The sequence below is a fragment of the Colobus angolensis genome, unplaced genomic scaffold (genome assembly GCF_000951035.1).
Source record: "Colobus angolensis palliatus isolate OR3802 unplaced genomic scaffold, Cang.pa_1.0 Scaffold86, whole genome shotgun sequence".
Lineage (NCBI taxonomy): Eukaryota > Metazoa > Chordata > Mammalia > Primates > Cercopithecidae > Colobus > Colobus angolensis.
This window is the reverse complement of record NW_012122487.1, coordinates 5,092,528-5,119,028: the sequence shown is the minus strand read 5'-3', so window position 1 is coordinate 5,119,028 and position 26,501 is coordinate 5,092,528. Positions and strand designations below refer to the sequence as shown.

The following is a 26,501-nucleotide window of genomic DNA, read 5'->3' as shown; positions in this document are numbered from 1 at the left end:
TGGATTCCTAGGTATTTTATTCTCTTTGAAGCAATTGTGAATGGAAGTTCATTCCTGATTTGGCTCTCTGCTTGTCTGTTACTGGTGTATAAGAATGCCTGTGATTTTTGCACATTAATTTTGTATCCTGAGACTTTGCTGAAGTTTCTTATCAGTTTAAGGAGATTTTGGGCTGAGACAATGGGGTTTTCTAAATATACAATCATGTCATCTGCAAACAGGGGCAATTTGACAAGCTACCCATGTGACATCACTGAACTCTGACTTGGAGAAAGAGACTCCACTTGGCTCCCCTGAGCAGTGCTGGCCTAACTCCAGCATACCACTGGGTTGAACTACCAAGGAAGAGTAGCTCCTATAGGTAGGGAGGCAGCAAATGCTCTGTAAATACCTGTAGACAGAGGCAGGGAGACCTTTGTAGAGTGGAGAATGTTAGGGACCTGCCTCTTCTTTATTTCTGAAAATCTTAGATTACACATTCATTGGTTGATTTCATGCTTATGTGCTTATGGAAATGAAGCATTTAGTCAGTAAAATATTGTTACCCAAGGACTCAATAAATGATGCAGTCAAGAAATTGTATATATTTTTGGAGGCCTCTTTCAAACTTAACTTTTTAAGATCATTTTATTCAAAAAAAGTAAACCCAGGTGGATTATTTATAAAGATAAAAGCTTCAGAAATCCATGTGAAATGAAAATTATGTAACAATTGATTTGCTCACAAACGTAGGAATTCAGATAGTTTTAAAAAATTACTTTGATTTAACGTTTGTTAAAATAATCAGGTATAAAAAGAAAGTATATGAGTTGAATGGTATCCTTCCCAAATTCATTTTCCCCTGGAACCTCAGAATGTGACCTATGTCAGCTCAGGCTGCCTTAACAAAATGTCAGGCTGGGTGGCTTAAACAATAGAAATTTATTTTCTTGTGGTTCTGGAGGTTGTATAGTCCAAGATCAACATACTGGACCATGTTTTAATTTCTGATGAGGGCTCTCTTCCTGGCTGGTAGATCGCCACCTTCTCACTATGTCCTCATGTCACCTTTTCGTGGTGCATGTGTGTGCATGGAGAGAGAGAGATTCTTCCCTCTCTTCCTTTCTTAGAAGGTCACCAATCCTATTGCATTAGGACTTTGACCTCCTGACCTCATTTAATCTGAATTACTTCCTAAACGCACTATCTCCAAATACAATTACATTGGGTATTAGAGCTTCAACATATGAATTTGGGGAGGACAAATAGCAGTCTTCTTACCTTTTTTACATTAATCACTTACCAATTCTATTTTTTTGGCCTAGGTTGGGCTCTCATCCCTATCTTTAGTTTTATACTAGAGGCAAACTAGATATTTGTAGCCAAACCCATCAACGCTAAGAACTTTCCTCTAGTCCGTGATAATCTGGGAATGCCATATTTATACATTTCAATATACCTCTTGATTAACCTGCTTCTATAACACAGTTTGTCATATTGGTCATAGCCTCCATTTTAATGAATATTTCCATAAGTGCCAGGCACAGTGCTGGATACTATAAAACATCATTTCTAATCCTCACGATAAACCCAGCAAGGTAGCTTTGATTTTCTCCATTCTGTAGATGAAGAAATCCATTCATTTTTTTCAGTTATCTTCCATGTTTACTCTAAGGCAGTTCTAAGCCCTGGGCAGGTGTGAGTGAATGAGGCAGGCAAAGCCCCTGCCCTCACGGAGCCTATACTCTGGAAGGATGAGACTGATAGAGAATAATACCTGATGTATTATTCATATTATTCATATCAGATATGATCAGTGCAATGAAGAAAAATGGAAGTAAGAGGGGGAGAGTGTGACTGGGTCCGGGAAGTTCTCATATATGTGAGAACAGTGAAGAGCCATGTTGGCAGGGGGAGGTCAGAGGAGCAAGAACACATAGGACCTTTTCACCATCGTTGGAAGTTTTGTTCCTACCTTGAATGACATGGGAACACATTAAAGTGCTTTGGGAAGAAGAGTGACATGATCTGAATTGCACTAAATAGGACTGTCCTTACTCTTCTAGTGAGAATAGATTATAGGGAGCAAGCGTGGAAACAGGGAGTCTAGTAGGAGCTTATTTTAATAATCCAGGCTAGAGATTGTAGTGGCTTAGACCAGAGTAAGAAATAGTCTGATCCTAGATGCGTTTTGAATGTAGAGCTGACTGAGTACTGACTAATTGCATATTAGGCAAGAGAGGCATCAAAGATGACTATAAAGTCTAGGGCCTGAGCAAGTGGAAGAATGAATGGAGTTGTATTCATTAATATTGAGAGTACTACAGGAGGAGCAGGTTTGGGATGATGATGAGAAATCTGGAGTTTAGTTTGAATATGTTAAGTTTGAGAGACCTACACATCCTAGTGCAGTCAAGTAGATATTAGAATACCTGAGTCTGCAATGCAGTGTAAAGGGCTGGCCTGCAGAGATACATGAGAATCATCAGCTTGCCAACTCAAGGAGGTGATGGAATTGGCCAGAGCTGATAAGAGGTGGGACTTCAGGGCCCAGGCTTGCTTGCTCATATCCCCAAGGCCCCTTGGACCCGTGCTCGGTGGCCTAACCCACTGGATATTCTAAATTATCAAGATAGAGATGGGGGTCCTTACATCTACGGTTTTAAAATGTTTTCTGAGTAATTCTGATATGCATCAGGTTGACCACCACCAGTAAAAGCCTTTAGAAAAGGATTTTGTGTTTTGGAGACTTAAGGTTTTCCATCTGAAACTTTTAGTTCCACAGGAAATTTAATTGAATGGGAAAGAGAATAGGTTTGGGAGTGACTCAGACCTGAGCCTGAATCCGGTCTTTGCCTGTTAGTAACTATGAGAACTTGGATAGGCTTTCCAGCCCCTCTGAAGTTCCATATCCTTACTCTATAGATGCTGCCCATCCCTCTTCCTGAAAGTAAGAGTAATTGAACCAGACCCACAGAGTTGTGAAGATTAAGGTAAATTGTTTATATAAAGCTCCTGGCTTAGAGTAGACACTAATTAAAAGCTAATCTCACCTGCCACATATAAAACCACTGGCAGAAAAACCCTGTTCTTGAATTTTGTTTCATCTTCATTTGGGGGCAATTTTTCTTCTGCTTGTTATCTAATGGCCTAGCCTTCAAGATTCCAGACGTTGTCAGATAAGTTACTTCTCTTTACCTGCCACCACCCTTCTTTGAGCTCAAGACTGATGTGCTTCATTGCTGTACAGCTGCGTGGATATTGTTAGACTTTCTGTCTCTGCAGTTGAAGTACTTACACACTTCCACTCTAAAGCCTTCTCTTTGTCCTGCATTCTTCACCTCAGATTTGTATCATCACCTCCCACGTTTTCAGTCTAGAGGCTTTAACACAGTGATTCTCAACCTTGGCTGCACATTAGAATCACCTTTGGGATTTTAAAAACTGCTGTGTCCAGACCACATGCCAAACCAATCACATCAGAATCTTTAGGAGTGAAATTTCTGGATTTGTTATTGATCTTTAACGTACAAAAAGTACAACACATACATCGTAAGTATATTGCTCAATGAACTATTATAAGCTGATGCTCCTGTTAAAAGGTTCAAGAAACTGAAGATTGTCAACATTCCAAAAGCTCCCTCCACAGACACTATCTGCCCTGACCTTTAACACTATACACTTTTATCTGTTTTGTGACTGAAATATGATCATAGAACATGTATTCTTTTGATCTGGCTACTTTTGTTCATCTTTCTGTTTGTTCTACTTCTTTCATTTTTACTGCTCTGTAGAATTCCCTTGTGAGAACATAGCACGATTTATTTGTCCATTTTCTCCACTGATGAGCATTTAGGTGTTTCCATTTTCTAGATATTTTGAATAGCACAGTTTTGTACATGTCTGTTATGCATGTACACATTTCTGATGGATATACACCTAGAAGTAGAGTTACTGGGTTACAGGGTATGTGTCTATTCAGCTTTAGTAAACGCTACCAAATTGTTGTCCAGAATTTTCTGCCAGTTTGTTCTCCTACCAGCAGTATTTGAGAGTTCTGGTTGTTCCAAACTCTGAACACTTGATCTATCTCTGTTTTGTGTCCTTTACTCAGATTCTCAAGGTACCTAGAATGGCCTTTCCCAAGTCTCTCCTTTTACAGTTCACTCTTCCAGCAAGCCCAGCTCGAGCATCAGCTGTTCATTAGCCTCCCCGCCTTTCTCTTTCAGGTGGAATTTGTTGCTGTGTCTTCTGCAGTGTAAATATTAATACATTACAGCCTCGCCCACGCTGTGCCTCACAGCAGTGGGGGAGCAGTCTGACTCTCCACCTGGATAACAAGCTTTTTAAGAGCAGAGGCTGCACCTCACTTCTTTCAGAGTCTCCCTAGCCATAACCCTTTCACATTATAGGTGCTTCTTGAATGTTTCTTTTGCTGACTTTATCACAGAGAAAATATTTTAAAAATAGATTTTTGGTAAATGACTATTCAACCAGGCAGTGAAACGTTACAGTTTTTCTGTATGAAGAATGCATAATTGTTTCCAGTGTAACCTACTTTCTGATTTTAATTAATTTAATCTTTTTTAAACTCCTTGATGTGGGACTCATGATTTAGCTTGGGAACTCTCTTTTTCGGGGGAAAATAAGAGCCTTTTTTCTGATTCTGGGAGAGCATGTGATCACTTTTTATTATCCTCACATAAAGCAGATTTTCTTTCTCTTTTTTTTTTTTTGAGACGGACTCTCGTTCTGGCACCCAGGCTGGAGTGCAGTGGCCGGATCTCAGCTCACTGCAAGTTCCGCCTCCCGGGTTCACGCCATTCTCCTGCCTCAGCTTCCGAGTAGCTGGGACTACAGGCGCCTGCCACCACGCCCGGATAGTTTTTTGTATTTTTTAGTAGAGACGGGGTTTCACCGTGTTAGGCAGGATGCTCTTGATCTCCTGACCTCGTGATCCGCCCATCTCGGCCTCCCAAAGTGCTGGGATTACAGGCTTGAGCCACCGCGCCCGGCCAAAGCAGATTTTCATGGCACAATTTAAGAAGGAAGTGCTTCCAAAGAGCCAGATTCCTAAGGGAAGACTGGAGTGAATGATGGCAAACCATATAGCTTTTTAGCCTACCTGAGAAGTGGAACTGTACTCTTCTGTACTTTACGAAATGGAGTCAGGAGAAATGAAAAGACTCAGTGGTAGCCTTGGAATCCTTAACATTTAATTAGTGTGAGGGAAAAGCAGGCCTGGTGCCAAGGAGACCTGCTCTCTCAAACCATCCTGTGAGACCACAGAGTGAGTGGTGTGACCAGATTGTATCAGCAGCCTCTAGTGCCGTTCCAGAACACAGTGGGCGATCATGGTACTTTTGAACAGGAAAGCTTTACCTAAGGGTTTGAAAAAATGATGTGTACAGAAGCATTTTATAAAAAATTAAAATGTTTAAATGAAGTGATTCAGCCCACAGTGGGGAAGAGCAAGGAAAAACTGGAACCCACGGGCACCTGTGCATCTTTCTGTCACCCCCCTCTCACTAACGCCAGCCTTCATAGTATTAGGGCTGCTGCTTCAACTTCACCTCCCACATCTTTCACAGCCTCACTTTGGACCAATTCTGACTTTTGTCTATGGAAACACGCAAGGAAGGGACTCTGGGCAGTGCAGTTCCCTGTGTAAGCAAGTTGTCAATAGAGCATTCCAGAACACACACTCATAGACAGGAGAGCCTGGAAGGAGGAAAGAAAGAATATTTTCCCCAGTATCCAGTGCCTGTTATGTTGTCTGTGCTGGTTTTTGCTGTTTATCATTGAACACTGATAACAGTCTCACAAATGAGAGATTTCTCAGGGATTCACAGCTAACTAGCAAGATTTAGAGTCTGCATTTTTAGCTGTGTCTGTATGAGCTCAAAGCTAATGTTCATTTTAATGGACTCTGCTGTTTTCCATGGAAAGCAAGACCTAATGGTTTTCCTGTTTGTTTGTTTGTTTGGATTAGGAAATAAAAACTAAGATTTAGCAGAAGTACTGAGTTTTCAACATCCTCAGCTAGCTGCCACACTAGGTAAGCAGCTGTAGGACAGATCGCGCGGTGACTCACATGGACACTGCTTTCAGGTCAGAGGAAATAACTCAGGCAGGGCTAGCAGAGCTTCGGTTTTATTCTCAGCAGAGCTTAGACCTCCCTTTGGCTGTTACCAGAATTAGAAAGCTTGTCAGGGATGCTACAGATGATGGTTTAGAGTTGGGAGTTAAGATTGAGCCTCAGCTGCCCCCATTTGTCTTCCTTAAAAGATGGCATCAATTTTAAGGTCAAAAAAGAAACTACTCATTTTAACAGAGGACAAAACAGTGGGGCCCTTTTGGGAATAGGTCAACCTTTTATGGTCATTCTAATTTTACTTCCTGCTGTTTTAGTTCACCCAGTAAATTTCCTTCTGGGAATCACCTAGAAGTAGATGCATAGAAGTTTGAAGGAGAGGAGTTAGGTTTGTTTAGAAGAGAAGGGACATAGATCTCTAAGGGCACATACAACTTGGTAAAGAAATCCAGGCTGAGAATAGATAATAGGAATTTGAGTGCTTTAAATTTGTATTTTCCAAGCTCACTCTCGGTTTATTAAAGTACTGCTTTAAACGATCATTTAAAGACAATTATGTTAACATTTAAAGATGGTTAATTCAGAGGTCTGATGATATTTTTAATAACACAGAAGTTTCATTAACCCAAGGTTCTTAATATGTAATAAATTTGTGAATGAATTTAAAAGCTAGACTCTTCAGATATGTGGATTAATAGGCTTTTTTATCATTTGAAGTAGATAAGCTAGTAGAAAATGGCTTTCCTCCTCCTTCCCATGAAAATATAGAGCATATCCAAGATATTCTTAGTAAAATAATAAAGCTCTTCATAATTGAACAACATTCAAAATGATGTATTTGAAAATCAGCCACAATGTATTAAACTATTTAGAATTACTTACCTGGAGACAACCCTTATTAGAGCCAAGATATAAGCACTTAAACCACATCCAGCTTTTGTAAAAGGCATACATCCTTAAATGTAAAATGGCCTGAATAGGATTTGTAGGGATTAACTCATGTGTGGTTTCATTACTCTGTTTCTCCTTTCCTTCTATTCATTCTGTACGTTTTAGATGTTTGCTTAGTTTATTTGCACTCTTTTCATTTTATTCATGCTGTCATTGTCCCCCTAGTACCATGATATCAGCCATGATAATATTTATCATACTTGTTGCCACTGTTTATCTTACTCCTCACTATATATTGTGAGCACCTTGAGGGCCAGGACTATGTCCTTCCTGGATCTCCGATATGACTCACTGCAGAAAATACTGATATTGTCCCCTTAAAAATGATTCTGTGGCATATTCTCTTTTTTAAAAAGAGACAGGGCCTTGCTGTGTCACCAAGAGTGGAGTGGTACCATTATAGCTCACTACAGCCTCAAACTCCTGGCCTTGAGCAATCTTTCCACGTCAGCCCCCCTGGTAATTGATACTTCAGGTGGGCACCACCATGCCCTGCTAACTTTTAAATTTTTTTGTAGAAATGGGATCTTGCTTTGTTGTCTTGCTGGTTTCAAACTCCTGTCCTCAAATTGTCTTCCTGCCTTGGGCACCCAAAATGTGGGATTGTAGGCATGAGCCATCACACTCAGCCTGCATTTTCTATTTTTCAAATTTAACATATGATCCCTTTTATATGAAAAAGCACATAAGAAGTAAATTTTTTATTTTTCCAGTCACCACTAGCCTTTACATGTGCTGTTAGCCTGACCAATTGCTACATACTGTTTGGTTCTAAACTTAAAGATACTTCCCTCTAGGAATCCTTTGCAATGCCCCTCCCCCACAGACGAGGACAGTGCCGTGTATCTGGGACTCTTCTCAATCCCCCATCATGGCACTTGGTATATGTACTTCACTCTAATTAATTCTCAAATAGACTCTACCCTCAGTTCATTATAAACTTTGTGAAAGCAGGAACCATAACTGTCTTGCTCATTGTAATATCCATGGGACAGGGTTGCAGGATATCCTACTGATAACTTTTCTCATCTCTATTCAGTGCCTCTAAGACTCAAAGTTTGAATAAAAGCCTCGTGAAATAAATGTTCAAGATTGTCAGCCACTGAATGCTGGAAGTACCTTAAGCTGTGATTCTATCTGGGGTTTCCATGAAGATGGGATTTGGGATATAGTCCTAGGTTAATGTGTAATCCCAACTTTAATTATGAACCTGAGGAACCTAGCTATCCTAGCATCAATTAAGTCATAGGCTTTAACAGTTTTTTTAATAAAGCTGTTTTTATTAAAAACAGCTAAAACTGGAATTGCTTTCTAGGCAACTTCTTTTATAAAAACAAAAGCAAAGAAACAGAAATTGAAATGTTCTCTTTGAGGCACAAAACTAATTTTCTCTAGTTATGTGCTAGATAAGTGATTAAGTCTTTTAAATGAACACAGTATTTTTGCTCTTTGTGGATTTGTTTACCATCAGAATCTTAGTTGAGAAATGATTATGAAAATAGTTCTATTTTATACATGGTATAAGTGAAACAAGGCATAAGGCCCACTCTGCAAGAATTTGCCATTGGTTCCTTACTTTAATCCTTAGACTCCTAGAATTGAACTATAAAACTAGAATAAAATTTAGAGGTCATCACATAACCTGAGAGTTTCTAAAAAGCTCTCCATGGAAGCACCCAGCTCTCCAGAGTCACTGCAGGGGCCAGCACAATGAAGGGAGGATGGGGAAGGGCACACAGCGATACAATTTGAGCCTGTAATCCTGCTTCACCCGGAACAGTGTTGCTGTAATTCATTATAAGATCTTAAGGGAAAGGGAGAGCTTAGTGCTTTAAAAAAGTGATTGATTAGACTGACTGATGGAGAGAACACTGGAGCGTACTGAAGGTACACTTACCAGTAGCTGAGCTACTCTGTAGGCCGCTTTGAGACCTGATCCTCCATCCAGCCCTGTTCCGCTGTGTCACATTGCCTCCTCTGAAAGCTTGTTCTCTTTTCACCTTCAGCTTCCAGAGCTAAGCTCAGCATGATCAACACCATGTCAAAAATCCGTGGCCAGGAGAAGGGGCCAGGCTATCCCCAGGCGGAGGCGCTGCTGGCGGAGGCCATGCTCAAATTTGGAAGAGAGCTTGGAGATGATTGCAACTTTGGTAACAAGTGCTTCCTCACATTGTAATTCTTTCATTTTCCATGGGGATTTTGGTGCTGGTAAGAAATTCTGTAGGAAATGGGATAAATCATTTTATATTTTGGTTTTCAATTTTAGATCTTATATACATGGGCCAAAAACTTGTTTTCAGAATTATTTTGTTCGCTCTAATGTGATTTATCTTACAAGCTTTCTTCCCCCCAACCGCTGCCCCCCATAAGACCTCAGTCTTTGCAACAGCTTTGATTGACATATCCAGATACCTCCTCGGCACTTTCTGTTGGGTATTTCTGGCAGTCATTGAGTATTAAAGCAGAGTGAGCAGACACAGTCAGCATGATTCAAAGCCCTACCTCATGGGCTTTTTCATAGATCTTTATTCACTTGTATATGGTACCTAGTTTTACTGCCCAAGGTGAGACATGATTTATTCCTTCACCCTGTTTCCCCCAACACTCAGCTACCACACCCAACATCTTCTTGTTTCACCCCCTTGTGATGTGGGATCTCCTTCCTGGTTGAACCCTGCTATTTCTGGTACTTACTTCTGCTAAACAGATTGGCCTTAAGCTAGTCGCATATTAGGGAAAACTGGTACTTACAAGAGAGGGCAGGGAGCCTCCTAAATTGCTTTATAAAGGAAAAAGTAACTGTTGAATTCTTGATGAGAGGTATTTACCCTCTTAGGGTGCGTTGAGTCTGTTGCCGGGAGTGAACTGAAGATACCTGTTCTCTCTTGTCTGTTGTTGTCTTTAGAAGACAAGTGTAATCCTTTGGGTTTTCATCTGTGAAGGGCCGTGTTATTGCGAGTGCATTTCATCTTTATTCTGTAACATGAAAGAGCTTTGTTCTCTCCTAGGCCCAGCGCTTGGTGAGGTTGGGGAGGCCATGCGGGAACTGTCAGAAGTCAAAGACTCTTTGGACATAGAAGTGAAGCAGAACTTCATTGACCCTCTTCAGAATCTTCATGACAAAGATCTTAGGGAAATTCAAGTATGTACAATGAGTCTTCTGGAAAGTGGGCAGTTGAAATCATACAGATGCAGATGCCTTTTTTCTGTAGAAAACATTTTTTAGCTTACCCTGCGTGTTGTCAGCTCTGGGCACATTATTTACAAAACAACCCAGTAAGACAAAATGAGAGGAACTAGAAATGTGATACTTTTCAGCCTATTATGACTGTGCCACTCATGACGGGTGTCTCTGACTTTTCTATGTTTGATTTTCAGATTGAATAGTTTTTTTCAGACCTTTTCTCCAGAGAATAATATTATTTCCCTGAGAATACACAGTTTTATTAATTATTCTGTGGTTTGCTGGGCTGATTTCATCCACTAAAATGTTAGTTGTACAAGTTGTTGGCTTAAATAAATAGTTATTCTATCACTCTATAAGCACATTTTTAAATTTTTTTATTTTTTTCCAAGTCCAGAAATTAGATGCATGCATATGTTTTTATATTAATATTTTCATAATGGTTGTTAGGATTGAGGAAGAATACCAACTAGCCTCTTTCTAAAACATGTAGAGCAGTTGAGCTGTTTGTAATAAATAAAGTTCATATGTCTTTGAGTGTGGAATGTTTGCTTACTTTTTTTTATCTAACAAATATTTGTTGAGCTTTTTTGAAACTTGGTTGGGTGTAAAATGGATTGCCATAACTTGAACTAAGGCCTCCTCCTCCTCCTTATTCTAGCTTAAATCTCCTTTAACAGTACCATTTGCTCAAGATTATAGAGTTAGTAAGTGACAGACTCATCCTAAATCCAAAATGTAACTCTGACTCCAGTGCTGTACCCTGTAGCTGACTGTAAGTTCAAATGTTTAAAAAATAAGGTTCCTTCCAAAGATCATTTAGTTTGGATCAAGGTATGGACTGGGAGGCAAGGGATGCAATGTGAGGGAAGGTCTAGAATATTTTTCTTCCTCCTTTCCTTTTCATTTTTTTTTAGCCACTCCCTACTTTGTGCTCATTTCCTTTCATTCTGCTCCATACATACCTAGTAATAAGGGAAAATCCAGGATTTTCCTTCATCCATTAGTAGTGAAAGACTAGCTATCGGGGAAAAAAAAAAACTTTTTAGCTTTGAAAAACTACTTTGCTACCTGGTCACTAGAGATGATGGGTGGAGCCTGGGCAGCCATCTACTAGGGATGGTGCAAGGAGGGGGATTGCAGCTCGGCATGGAGCATTAGGTATAATCCCTTCGAAGGTCCCTTCCAAGTGAGATTTTGTTCTTGCACTCAATTATATGTCAAGTTGGAGGCTTAAACTAAATCACTGGTTCCCTGAAAGCTGCATCAGTCAGCTGGGCAAGTGTTATGTAGAGTTCTAGGCCCCAGCCCTAGATACTGATTCAAGAGATCAGGAATCCAAATTTGTAATAAGCAGCCTAGGTGATTCTAATAGACCGGGTGATTTGAAAAGCAAGAATGCCATTTCTGTCTCACTTAATTTCAAGGAAAGTGTTTTTCTTCTGGCTTCTCATGAGATACCATTTCTCTTGAAGACAGGGCCTGTGGGGCCCGTGAGTGTGTCCTTTCAGTGTGTGTAGGGCATGTGCATTCCTTCTCTGTTTCTGTCATGGGCTGGAAAGACTTAGTCCAGCTTGGCTTTGGCCTGGCAAGGCCAGAAAATAAAGGGCACTGATATTTCCTACAATTTATCTTTTATTTTTAATTATTTTAAAAGATATTCTCCCGTATTTAACCTTTGAAAGCACTGGCCCCATTGATGCATGTTTCCTTATTTCTCTGGTGATGTTATATTTTAAAACTTAGCCTATCTTAATTTGGAAGTTAACGGACGTGATGGAGAAGTGAGCTCAAATAAGCCTTTTCCATAAGCCCTTTCAAAGCCTATTCCTGCCCTTGACTTTTTCAGCATCATCTAAAGAAGTTGGAGGGTCGACGCCTGGATTTTGATTATAAGAAGAAACGACAAGGCAAGATTCCGGATGAAGAGCTTCGTCAAGCTCTAGAGAAATTTGATGAGTCTAAGGAAATTGCTGAGTCAAGCATGTTCAATCTCTTGGAGATGGATGTAAGTGACTCTCCTGTGGTTTTCAGTTTAATCTTATCATCAAGGCACATTAATGTGTTAAAGGGCATAATCCTTAAAAGCATTAATATCTGATTACACAGTGTGATAAGAACTTCAGTAGATAGTTATTTATTTTAAATAATTGTAAGTGATAAAGTAGACTGAGAAATAGAAAAGTTTTTTTCTGCATTCCTGTAGTTTGATTTAACTAGATTCTTGTCTGCTAGTGAATCTTAAAGTACAGATGCTCCTTAACTTACGATGGGGTTAAAGTCTTGAATATATTGTGTAATTTATTGAATGGTGCGTTAAAAGTAAAAAACAGAATGGTTGGGGGCACTTGAAGTATGGTTTCTACTGAGTGCATATCAATTTTGCACCATCGTAAAGCCTACAAATCGTTCAGTCAGGGACCATCTCACTTATCAATAGTGGGAAGATAAAGGATATTTCTGATGATCTATGTATAAATTCACTAGAGGATTGAGAACTCAGTTGTGGAGCACGAGGCATCAGTAGTACTGGTGCAAGTCCCAGAGTCCAAAGGCCAGAAAGCCTAGAGCTGTGATATCCAAAGACAGGAGCGTATGGGTGTCCCTTCCTTAGAAGAGAGAGAACAAACTTGCCTTTCCTCTGCTTTTTGTTCTGTGTGGGTCCAGAGCTCAGTGGATGGTGTCCACCCCCATAGGGAAGGGCAGCTCTTCCTTATTTAGTCTACTGAGTGAATGTCAGTCTCCTCGGAAAACACCCTACCAAACACACCCAGAAACAATGCTTTACCAGCTATCTGGAGATCCCTTAATCTAGTCAAGTTGTCACCTAAAATGAACCATCACATTGCTTGCTTGCCTTACTCCTGACTGTGGCACAGGCGGCATGTTGAACATATCCAGACTTTCCCCCCACCTGGAGACTGTAGGTTCGTTTATGTAAAACAACTTGTGCCCACCTAAGTCCTCGAGAGGAATACTGTGGGCATGTGGGGTGACCCAAATCACAGTGCTCCTTCGCTGCAACACAGCACCCTTCCGTATCCCCAAATTTATGAGACAACACTGCCTCTGTTGACTTGGAGGCTGCTACCTAGCTGGATCGTAATGTGAAACATAAAATCAAGAGAAATCAAGCTTAGAATATTAGAGCAGGAATGAACTCAAGATGTCACTTGATTCAGCCCTTTTACATTATAGAGGAGGCTCAGAGAGCACAGAAGATTTTTCTGTCATACCATGTCGCCTCTCTGGGTACATTATGTGAGATATTGTCACATTTTATTAACAGTACCAATATTAACAGCATGAAAAGTATAGGGAACAAAGAGTCCTTTGGCCAGCATACCTTCTTTTCTATATCAGTAAAAGAAGTCAAATCCCAAATACAAGATTGTAGCTAGGCATGAGACTCTTTAGAGCTTTATGGTCTTCCTGAGGGTTACCAGTGTTGCTTCTCATCATGGTACTGATATGCATGATTCTAAGCATAAGGTTGCTTTCTTTTATCCTTGATGGATTTGAAACCTGCAAAACTATCTATCTTAATTGGCTTATCACACAGTTATCAGCACCACCAAGCAGGGTCTGTGTGTTGAGCGCAACCTGTTGTATGTATGAAACAGTAGTAGCTGTTTAAGGATGGTAACATGGAAACTAAGGCATGATTTTCCCATCGATCTACAGATTGAACAAGTGAGCCAGCTTTCTGCACTTGTGCAAGCTCAGCTGGAATACCACAAGCAGGCAGTCCAGATCCTGCAGCAAGTCACGGTCAGACTGGAAGAAAGGTATTCTACAGTTCTCTGCATTTCATATTTGCATTTCATTGCTATAAAATGGTATATACAGAAATGGAAATCATAAAATGTATTTGGAGACAAACATCTGCCAGAATTCCTGCTTGTCCTACAGAGGCACCTTGTGGATTGTTTTGATTTTGTTTTTTCTTGTGCTTTGTTTGTTGAATCTAATTTTCTGTTTATGAGAGGTCGATACTTGGATTATATTTTGGTTGCCACAGGTGGGACACCAGGATGCTACTGCTGATAATGGATGCTGGATACATATCATCAGCAATCTTATAACAGCCCTATAACCTAAGTATTTTTAGCCTCGACTAACAGATGAGTAAACTGAGGCTAAGAGGGATGAAATAACTAGCCCAGGGTCACTTAGTGGTACGAGTGGAGTTCACAGCCAACCATAACCTGTTTGAAAGGCTGTTTCTTTTCACATCTTGTGTTTCTCTGAATGGTGGTCAAGTCCTCTGCCATCAGAGAGAGCTGCTTTCACCTTGTTCGATGTACCTCACAACAGGGCTGTAGTAGTAGGAAACTACCATGTGAATGTGGCTCCGTGGAGGTGTGCGGCACAACCTGTGTAGCTGTATAGCAGTGGTCCTGTGTTATAATATGTGTTATTTTAATTTAGCCAGATTAAACAGGGTGATTTTGCTGAACATGTATACCTCAAAGGGTCACCTCAGCAGGCTTTTTTCTTAGTCCACATGGCCAGATTAGACTCTCATAGCTGATCACATGGCTGCCTGCGTGATGAAGACCCCAATCAGACGATTCCACACCATTGAAAACATCACCTATTTTCATTGTTTTCCCTCAAGCTGATCTCATCTCAGCATCTTCTTTGATTCATGGTCTAATTGAGCGTTTTCCTTCGGCGCACCCTTGTGGAAATTTATGTAATGCTGAAGCCTCCAGAAAGGTTTTAAAACCATATACTTCAAAATACTAAAAAAATGTTATGTGTCTTTGTAATGTCTCTTGAGCATGAAGGGAGCACTTTCCTTTCTTTCCTCTGAAATATGTTCAAAGTCAGTATCATTCTATGGTTACCATACCCTAAACCCTCACCCTCCCTTGCAAATCTCTTACATACTTTCTCTATTGAATACTTGAAACCATGGAAAATATTTAGGGGTGTGTAGAAGACAGTTATTGGCCATACCTTTCCAATTTCCTTCTGTCTTCCCTCTTTCCTTTCCTCCTCCCTATATCTCAAACTGCTCATTCTTCTCACAGCACACAGTATATTTCCTCCTTTCCTCTATCCAAACCTTCTCATGTTCTGAAGGGAATAGCTCCCTTTCATATTTCCATCTGGAAACAACCTCTGTGTATCTTTTAGTTCTTTCCTTAAACCTCCTCCACCTTCCTTATGGAGAGGTAGACTCCTTCCCACCCTCACCCCCAACTACACCCCGTGTTCCTGTGGCACTTTGTAGATATCTGTGACAGTGCTTACTAAAATTTATGGTCGTCAGTTGTTTGTGTTCTGTCTCCCTTACAGACCGTAATCTGTTTGTGTCTTTTTTAAAACTGAAAAAATTGTGGGTACATAGGTGTATATATTTATGGGATACATGAGGTGTTTTCATACAGGCACGCAGTGCATAATAATATCATCGGGAATGTGGTATACATCCCCTCAAGCATTTATCTTTTGTGTGCAAGAACTGTGTTTTAATTCATTTTTGTGTTCCTGGTACCTAGCACAGTGCATATTTGGATAAAGGACTCTGAATAAATGAGAGAGGAAGTGAGGGATTGAGAGAGAGAATGAAGACAGTGAGGACATGGCCCCATAAAGGGACATCACCAAAATCTCAGACATGCACACACAAGAAAACTAAGGGTCCTTGTTTGATTTCCCACAGTTCATCATGGTAGCATGGTGGGTGACCCAAGCATTTCCTGAATCTTTATATTTCCTTTTGTTTTTACTTAACTGGCTACATAACCTTTCCCATCTCTTTTCTTTTTACTGCAGAATAAGACAGGCTTCAGCTCAGCCTAGAAGGGAATATCAACCTAAACCACGAATGAGCCTGGAGTTTCCATCTGGAGACAGTACTCAGCCCAATGGGGGTCTCTCCCACACAGGCACTCCCAAGCCTTCAGGTAGGGAGCTGAGACTGCAGATCCTATTGCATAGGCCTTGGCATATCCATTGGCACTCTTCCAGAAATTTTAGGAATAATCTAATCTGGCTGCATAGGAAATATGCAGTAATAGATTTCTTATGGAGTGGTTTGTCAGGTAGAAACTCTGTTAAAGGAATCCTTTTGTCTTTTTTCGTTTACCTTTTCTTTCCTTCCTTTTAATTCTTCTGTATAAAACTTTCTTTGTATATCCCTTTCTCTCTCAATCATCAGCACACATGAACACATTTTATTTTGACCCTCCTTTGTGGTCGTAAATTGCCTTTCCTTGTCAGTTTGGTCTGCTTGTGTCATCTTTTCTCCTTCCTGTTCCCTCTGAATCCAGCCTATATGACAATGAATGTCCCTGGACAGTGTGTCCCCATATGCATTCACATATAACCCACAGATGGCAAGCGGCTCCAGAAATGTGCTGATGAGTTGGATTTCTTGAGTCACAGAAGCATATGGTTAAATATATTTGCAGAAGAAGATATTTTGAAACTTGACACTTGCTGGGTTTTCTTTCCCGTGCCTCACCTCTGATCACTTTATCATGCTGTGGCACTGGGGTTGATATAATAAAAGCTAGATGATATTTTATCTCAGGAATATCGATGCATACCTAATAGAGCATTCTTTTCCTTGTCACGCTTGCTCTCCACTCCCTACATGCAGATTATACAACAGCCTGTGCTGGAGACATTTTCAACCTCCACATTTGCTTGTTTGAAGTGGGAACTGTCTTATACTGGATGTGGATGTTAGAGATAGGCAGCTTTCTTTTATTTTTCCTGTATCCCCAGTGCTTGATGTTCTACGGTAGAAAACTTTTTATAAGATGCTCTCAGACTTACTAAGAAAAAAAATAAGATGTGAGCCAGCAGGTGGCGCTCTCTGCCCTTTGTGCTCAGCACTTCTGGGCATGGCATAAGCAGCTGTGGCTACTGATGCTGGCCACCAGGACTAGTCATAGAAATTGTGTATAGCTGTGCTTCTCCCTGCCTGCAAATCAGCCATATATTTCACTTTTCATCTGGAGACTCAGTAATTTGCTTCTTTCTCTAAATCGTTGTTTCCTTTTCAGCCACCTAGATGGCATGGGAGCTGTGTGTGCTTGTCTGAGTCTGTATCTACATGTGTATGCATCTAATATTAATGCAGTGTGTCATTTGGAATAGATCCCTCTTAAGATATGATTTCATCCTTCATTATTTTACTCGAGGTAGGGTACACTATTTTTGTGTGCCATAACTCCGGTGCACTGCATATATTTATATATGCAGCAGTTTACCAAGTATAAATTACATAATATTTTTTACATAATCTCATTTAGTAGCCACACTAGTAATGTGAAGTAAGTCCTACCTACTGTTACATCCAATTTCAGACAGTGAAACAGAGTGAAGTGCCCTGTGTAAGGTCACAGAAAGTAAAAACTTGAACTCAGTGTTTTATATTATTCTGTTTTTACCACATTACAGCAGTTTTCCAGAGGCTGGGATTATCATTTTAAACAGTGATAAGCGAACTGTTACTCAAAAACATTCTCCATGTAATTAACCATAGTTTTTCAAATATGCAAAGATTTTAAAGTGCTCACATGAGACAATTCAGGCCATGCTGTGTTATTAACCTAAATCAGTATTATTCTTCTTAAATCATTGTCCCTCCTATTTCTGGGCATTATCACAAAGGCAAACTTTAATGAAATCTGTTGTATGTATCACAAGAATAGTTGTGACCGTTTTTCATACTGGAAACAGAAACAGGAATGTACAGCAACTTCCAAAGGTCCGAGAAAGCTTCTGAGGACTGGTAGAGGGCAAGATGCCCAATGCAGTGGACACTGAGGTCCTGTAGCAAGAAGAAGCTTCAACAGGAAGAGAAATGAGGGAGGAAAGACGGGGAGCAGCAAGCCAGGTGGGTGCAGCAGGCAGCAGATTCTGTGAGTTAAATACCCCTTATCCTTGTGTGTTCTTCTCTTCTCTCCTGCTCTTACTCCCAGGTGTCCAAATGGATCAGCCCTGCTGCCGAGCTCTGTACGACTTTGAACCTGAAAATGAAGGGGAGCTGGGATTTAAAGAGGGCGATATCATCACACTGACTAACCAAATTGATGAGAACTGGTATGAGGGGATGCTGCATGGCCATTCAGGCTTCTTCCCCATCAATTATGTGGAAATTCTGGTTGCCCTGCCCCATTAGGATGTTATGCTGGCTGGCTCACCTTCTCTTGACTCAGATAGTTACGGTTAACCACTGCTTTGGTAATGCTGCTTATAACACATCCCAAGTGCAGGCCGCAGTGGTCCACGTCATCCAGCCCCACCAAGTGTATTTGGTTGACTTGTGGGCTCCCACAGGAGTCATGGTGATGGATGATATCCTCTTAGCCTGGTGGGCATGGCATGTGCTTTTTAAAACATCATCTGAGACCAGCCAGTAGTCACAGAACTGCTGTTGACACAGTTCTCAGGAGGCTGTGGTTTCTTAGAATATGACCATGAGCCACATCACAGAAAAACCTTCCCACCGAAGATATTGTCTATCACCCCAGGGGCCATCTGAAGGTCTTTTTGCATTTCTCCATGCAAAGAGGAGAAAGCTTTTGCTTTCACACTGTCCCTTCCCAAATATGTGAGTCATGGAATTGTCAAAGTAAGCCTTCCCTCACCAGCAAATTGTCTCCTGATCTGAGTGAATTTGTCTCTTAATGCATCCATAGAAAGTGTTAATTATTGGTTCAAAGCATTCTCTGCAAACAGGCATCTCAGCTCTTCACACCTACGGCTATTTCTGAGGTATAGCCAGTTTTCTTCCCTCCTTGCTACTAAAGCCAGAGTGGTAATTCCAAATTATTTTTCAGTAAGACAGTTAATCAGCATTATTGTGAGAGAGGCTGAAAAGAAATTCTCCATTATGAGGAAATGGGAAGAAATCTGGTATCCAAGCTTAAATTTCTTGCTGTACAGAAACTCTGTATGTATTTAGGCTATTTCTGAAGGGCACAGGGAAGGGGGAACAAATCCCATCAGTTTTATTTGTGAATTACATGTTTCATGAATCCATTTGGCACAGAGACACGAGGAGGAAAACACTAGTAACCATCTTTCCACTAGTTCATAGACTGAGAAACAGTAAATACCTTTCCTTTCCACTTTTACCCTGTGTTCTTTGAACATCATTTGTGCAGATTCTGCCCTCAATGAGGACCAAATAAAGATGACTTTTGTGCTTAGCAGTTTAAGGTATATGGCTGCATATGCAAAACCCTTTCCCAATTTAGTCGCTACTTTTACTTCTGCCGCTTCTATCCATAATCTTCATTTTGTGTGTACAGTGCTGTGTGTAAGCTTATCAGTTTTTTTTTTTGTTTTTTTTTTTAATTTTTATCAGTCATGAAAGTCCTGTTAGGTATCCAGAGTTCTATTTATCTAGCTGTACAGACTCTTTCAGAGGTTTAACGTGCTGCTTCCGATGTGCCACCTGCAGTAGTGGATCATGTGGAGTGAAAGGCAAATCTTACTGCTTAATGTATAAACTCTCACCACAGGAAGCATCGCTGTTTCCAATAAATATTGCTGAAGACAGAACCAAAGGCTCTGCTCCTTCATTTTGTGTCAGTTCTTTGGGTCTAACAATGGGTGGATGGGGGCTGGTTTCAGTCTCCATTGCTTTCTCATGCAGCCAAACAGGACCTGGTTCCAACTTCGTATCTATCTCTTTATATGTAGGAAAAGTTTCAGCAGCAAGGACGTAGCTAGCCTGCACATTGGGACCTTCCTGGTAACCCCAGGAAGGAGGAGAATTTGGGAGAGAAGAAAGTAAGGAGAATTTGGTCTCATAGATGTTAAGTGATATATTGTTAAAAGTGATATCATCTGAAGAATATAATGTTAGCAAGGGGAAATAAAATATATCTCTTCAACTAGCCTTTTATTTTCTTTCATAATTGAAGATAAAGAAATAGACATGGAAATATAGTTTGATCGAAAGCCAGTATTAGGCCAGGTGCAGTGGCTCACACCTGTAATCCCAGCACTTTGAGAGGCCAAGGCAGGTGGATCAACTGAGGTCAGGAGTTTGAGACCAGCCTGGCCAACACGGAAAAATCTTGTCTCTGCTAAAAATACAAAACTTAGCTGGGCGTGGTGGCGCATGCCTGTAATCCCAGCTACTCAGGAGGCTGAGACACGAGAATCACTTGAACCTGAGAGGCAAAGGTTGCAGTGAGCCAAGATCATGCCATTGCACTCCAGCCTGGGTGACAGAGTGAGATGCTGCCTCCAAAAAACAAAACAAAACAAAACCCAGTATTCTCTTGATGTATATGTTTGGATGTGGGTGGGAATAGGGGAGCAACAGGGCACACAGAATATGTATTTTCTGAATTCCCAAGAAAATAAACATGTTCTTTGTGTATTAGGGGCCATTTCTATTATTTTGTGATGAAGCCAATAGTCCAGATTTTCTAATCTAACATGAATAGTTGTAATCAAATATGCTAAGTTTCTATTAGTCCATTTTCATACTGCCATGAAGAAACACCCGAGACTGGGTAATTTATAAAAGAAGAGGTTTAATGGACTTGCAGTTCCACATGGCTGGGGAGGCCTCACAATCATGGCAGAAGATGAAGGAGGAGCAAAGGTACGTCTTATGTGGTGGCAGGCAAGAGGGCGTGTGCAGGGAAATTGCCTTTTATAAAACCATCAGATCTCATGAGACTTACTCATTATCACGAGAACAGCATGGGAAAGACCCCCCCCCCGATTCAATTACCAATTAGCTCCCACCGAGTCCCTCCCACAACATGTGGGGATTATGGGAACTACAGTTGAAGATGAGATTCAGGTGGAGACCCAGCCAAACCATATCAAAGTTCTATATGTGAACTAGTCTAACATGAAAATGTTTTTTTCTAGCTGTATGAGTTCTAGAGTATTACAGATCAATTCTCTAAAGCAATTTTAAGAAATACTAATGATATTGTGACTATAGAAAATCATAAAGAATCCGAAGATAAACTATTAGAAAAATCAGTGGGTTTAATAGGATCACAAGATATGAGGAATATACAAAAATTTTATTTTATTTCTATATATCAATAGCAATCAGAAAAAATGCAATTTAAAAAAATGTCATTCACAAAGGCATCAAAAACCAAAACCGACTGGACGCAGTGGCTCACGCCTGTAGTCCCAGCACTTCGGGAGGCTGAGGCGGGCAGATCACGAGGTCAGGAGATCGAGACCATCCTGGCTAACACAGTGAAACCCCGTCTCTACTAAAAATACAAAAAATTAGCCGAGTGTGGTGGTGGGTGCCTGTCAACCCAGCTACTTGGGAGGCTGAGGTAGGAGAATGACGTGAACCCAGGAGGCGGAGCTTGCAGTGAGCCAAGATTGCGCCGCTGCACTCCAGCCTGGGAGACAGTAAGACTCCGTCTTAAAAAAAAAAAAAATATATATATATATATATATATACACACACACACACACACCATAGATATAAATCTAGCAAGATTGTGCATGATCTCTGTGTAGAAAATCATGGAACATATCTGAGAAAGTAATTGAAAGACATTCTGTGTTTTTAGATTGGAAAACCCAGTCTTGTAAAGGTATCATATTCCCCCAAATCTAGCTGTTTAAAAAGTGCAATTTCAAACAAAAAACGCAGGAAGTTTGTTTCCACGTGTTTGAGAATTGACAAGTTCAACTTTTAAGCCTGTCATAAAAATTTCTGTGGAAAAGCAAAACGATGTTTTTTTCTCAAAGAAGAACAAAGTTGTAGAACTAACTCTTTCTAGATATAAAACATTAAAAAGTTACAGTAATTAAGGTAGTATGGTTTTGATACAAAGAGTAGTCTATAAAGAACAACGAGTCCAGAAAGAGGCATAGATGCATTCGACCATGTTTGAAGGAAAAGCATTCCATTATGTTTAATGTGATGCACTCATATCAACTGAACCTTTTTAATAGTTCCATAACCCCAAAGTGAAAACAGCAAGACCTTGCACCAAATACAGTAATCTCACTATGAGTCAATGTCACATGAAACAAGTGTCATGACCAGAGATTCCAGGAAGAACTTACTCTTGACTTAAGGAAGTCTTTTGGAGACCATTACTAATGCACTCACCAGACACAGGACTGTTAATTCCTTATTTTTATTGAAGTATAGTTAATACCTTAGTACAAAACCTTACATATGGAAATTACTCAGTGGACCACCACTAGAAGTTGAACTTACCAGAAAACACTTGTTCTTCTAAGTCAGATCATTGGAACAAACTGCCTGAAGTGGAAACAGAAACAGAATTAAACTGAACTAAAATGAATAATAAATTCAGTGGGGCAATCATTTCGTTTCTTTTTCTAATAGGTCTACTAGGTTTAATAGGTCTTAAAGAGAAAGCTGTAGCAGTATAGTTACTTTCACATAGTTTCTCTTTGCCATAAATCAGTAGATGATAAGAATGGTATGACCTAGAATGGAAATTTCGCTGGGGCTGTGTATAGTACACAAAATACTCTGGAATGTGCCAAGTCCTGCGTACATTATTTAGGAAATTTAGCCCAACACTTTATTTTCAAGATAGCTTCTAGTGTTCTGGATGAAACTATTAATGTGTGGGCACTTTTATTTTCTTTCACTGAGATTCCAGGAAACAGTATGTGGCTACTTTTAAAGCCTGTGTTTCATTAGCCAGAATTAGAACTACTGCTAAACATGCAGACTGCCTTCCATCCCACGGGGATGGGGAGGTGATGAAGGAGGGACGTTATGCTGAAGGAGGCAGACAGCTGCCATTAGAACTCTGGGTAATGGTTGGTGGAAGAGACTTAGAGTGTTGCAAGGCCATACCAGCAATTTCTAGGCCCAGCTTTTGGCGTCTAGTTATGAGCCCCTTGGTTAAAGGGGCTGTCAAGGAAAACAACAAAGCTATTTTTTAAGGACCCATTGAATGCTAACCGCTGACAGGTCAGGCAGTTGAATGTTACTCTGCTATCACGTATGCCTAAGTGACGGCAGCCTTCCACTTAGGGCAAGAGACAACTGTGATTCTTGACAGCAGGGGAGTAGGCTGTCAGCTTTGGGAGCAAAAGAATGGAGTACAGCATCTCACTACCACTTTCTTGAAAAGGAAACTGAATATGATTTGCTAGTTTGGGAAAAGACCAAAGAATCCATTTTTAAAAAGCTCTGTCAGTGATTTTTAGGTGCATCCCTTATCAAAACATCTGCCTCCAGGACTCATGGAGATAAGAGTCCAGGTGACTCTTACTATCAGGTTATAAGATAACTGTACACATTGGATTTCCAGGTTCTCATTACAGCTGCTCAGAATCAGAACTGACCATAGAGGGACCCTTAGCAAGTGGTATTTACCACTGAAAGAGTTAGGAAAAAATCTACAGGGCATATAAAACTGATATGCACCAGAATCACCTGGGTCTTGTTAAAACATGCCTGGCCTCCATCTCCAGATGTTCTTATTCAGTATGTCTGGAGTGGGGCCTAAGAATGTGCATTTCTAACAAGCTCCATAGAGAGTTTGCCAGTCCCTGGACCACACTTGAAGTAGTGCTGCTCTACCAAACAAACTTAGGAAGAGCCAACTGTTGGCCCTGCCGTTGGTGTTGAGAATGATCAGAAAACACAGATGTATGATTCAGTCATTTTCCTCAACTGAAATGTTCTTTGGGCTCACACCGTGAATAAAACTTTTGTGGAGAATGATGGCTTAGGGAAATCCAGGCATTTGTTGCAGACCCAGGAAGTCCCGCTTGAATTCTGCCCCGTAGCTGCCTAAACATTCCCTGGAGGGTCGGCATCATGTTTTCTAGCAAGCTTCCCAAGCAACTCTCCCATTCAGGCAAGTTTGGGGAGCTCTTGTGTGTATGATAACTTTTTAAATAAGCAGCCAACTGCTCACTGACTTTCTTGTCTACTGTTTTTGCTTTGAGACATTCGCATTTTTTGATTGATCCAGTAATTCGATGCATATGTTTCCACTCAGAGTGATCTTGCAAATTCAGGACATCCTGGTGTTTTACCAACTTTGCTGACGACATTAAAGATGCGCTAGACCTGAGTCTGTGCTGACTTGGAATTCCCACCTTCTTCCAGGTCATTCATTTATGCTTTGCTGCCCACTTCCCATCCTGCGAGGGGAATCAGAGAGAGGTAAGTCTGCAGTTAGCCCCACCTTCCTCAGATGGGCTACTCTGAGCGCTCTTGCTTTTCTTATTTAGATCAGTGGATCACACCCTTCAGTTCATACCAGAACTCTGAGGGATACATGCTAAAATGCAGATTTCTGGGTCCTGACACCAGATATTCTGATTCATTTTTCGAGAACAGGGCCAGGATCCACATGTGTGACAGGCCCCACCCCACAGTTCTTACAGAGGCAGCATTCAAAGTCACACTCTGAAGAACTCGCCTTCAAATTTGGGAATTCTTTGGTTTGTGAGTGCAATGGAAGAAGTTCATTTAAGAAATGGGTTGGTAACCAAGAAGGGGATATGAGGAACCAGCTTCCTCTCACATTGCAATACAAGTGCTTCTCATGAAAAGAGAAAGTTAACAGTGTTGCAGAATGCACAGGTTAATCCCTGACATTAGCAGTAACACAGCCTTTTCTCTTGATTTTTCTTTTCTGGAATGAAAAAAGATCTGAATTTATTATGTATAAAATAGGGGATGAAGGAGGAAAGTGGTTCGAGTCTGAGGAAACAGACTTACTGACTTCACATGCCCAATCACCAAAATTTTGGTGCCATCTAATTATATATTGTGCTTCATGTTCTTTTTAAATTTTTGTTCTTTTATTTTTCTCTATTTTCATGGGACCTAGATTGCCCTCTGCTGGCCTGCCCAAAAATTAATCAGTTACAAATCTGACCAATTTGCCTGGTGGTTATATAGTCGTCATATACATAAGCTGCATTTAAGATCTTTCTTTTTCACATAGCATGCTGCTTAAACTATTGCTCCTTTAATAAGTTAGTCATTTTTAGCAAGTATGGGTATCAAAGTGATATCCAGTAAATAGTATGTGATCTTTGGGAAAAGAACCAAGCTCCTGCTCGTCTAATAAAAAACATGCTTGTGGATCAGCTGGCATAGTTACCCCGTAAGTGACTGGCAGTTTAACTAGGGCTACATGTTTTTACTATAGGAATTACCTAAACTCCTTGAACCGCTTGATGATCTGCAGTCTCACCTCAGCTTTTAGGTCACCTAAAGCTGAAAAGGTCTAGGTCACAGTATTTCACTTTGGACATCAGCCCTAGAAAAATGCCATATCTAGAGACAATAGTAAAAGTTACAAAGTATAAACAACAGTATTCTTATGAGTAATGCTTAGAGCAGCTTCATTAGGTACAATTTACCTACAATAACATTCACCCATTTGAAATGTATAGGTTAATGGTTTTCGATAAGCGTATAGAAACATGCAAATAGCACCAAACTCCAGTTTTAGAACATCTCCATCCCACCCTAAGAATTGTGCCCATTTGCAGTCAACCCTGCTTCTACCCCCATCTTCAGGCAACCACTAATTTGTGAGTAATGTTTTAAACTACAAAAATTGAGACATTTTAGTTAAGTGGAAAATACTGTAGTTTTGTTGATAAATAGCACTGGTATCATTAGCCATCCATCTTGAAAAATATCCCAACTAATGTGCTCACCTGCATGAAACCTCCTTCCATGTCCTTACCACTCTGATAAGGTAGCTGCAGCATCTCTACTTTGTTTACTTCAGGCTGTCACCATATCCAGGTTTCAAGGGGCTATTCCAGCAACACATTAGGACTAGCTCTAGGTGTTGAATACTGAGTCACAGGAGAGTTCTCCCATGCCAATAAATTCTCCAATTCAGCCTTAGATTTCTGTCATCCATCCCCATTTCAACACTCTTGAGATCCACTCCCACGAGTCTGCCCCAAGTCTCTGCCAGTACATATGAGCCTGCTCTTCCTACAATGCATAGACTGTTTCCCCCAAAGCAGGTACTAGGTTTTTCTGCTCTGGATGTACTAAGCTATGTCACTTTATCAGCTGAAAGGCAGCAGGGACCGACTTTGGGAAGCAGGACCCTTTGCAGGGTCTTCAAGCAAGGGGAGGCTGCTGTCCTCTAGCAAAGTGGAGGAAGGATTTGCCTGTGTCAGATGGGATGATTGAGGAGAATCCAAGAGTTGAAGATTCTGAGCTTTGTCCACCTAGACAGGTCCATGACAGCTTGTGGTTCCTACTGTTCCTCGTTCTGACATAAGAGAACTGTTGAGATTGCACATTCTGTTTTCTTTTCCTTCTTCTTTTTTTTTTTTTTT

General features: G+C 40.6%; 1 protein-coding gene across 3 annotated transcripts in view; it reads left to right on the top strand.

The window, feature by feature from the left end:
• Window positions 1–19,742, top strand: part of SH3GL2 (SH3-domain GRB2-like 2) — a 67,747-nt gene extending 48,005 nt beyond the window's left edge. For 2 of the 3 annotated variants that reach the window (XM_011930367.1, XM_011930369.1), the window contains 6 exons: window positions 9,031–9,174; window positions 10,033–10,166; window positions 12,058–12,216; window positions 13,893–13,996; window positions 15,996–16,126; window positions 18,155–19,742. In XM_011930367.1, coding sequence (XP_011785757.1) covers window positions 9,031–9,174; window positions 10,033–10,166; window positions 12,058–12,216; window positions 13,893–13,996; window positions 15,996–16,126; window positions 18,155–18,354 — 872 coding nt within the window. In that variant the 3' untranslated portion in view covers window positions 18,355–19,742. Of the gene's footprint in view, window positions 1–9,030; window positions 9,175–10,032; window positions 10,167–12,057; window positions 12,217–13,892; window positions 13,997–15,995; window positions 17,305–18,154 lie in introns of those variants that run through there. The other variant, XM_011930368.1, reaches the window with a different exon arrangement.
• The last annotated feature ends 6,759 nt before the right edge of the window (window positions 19,743–26,501 follow it).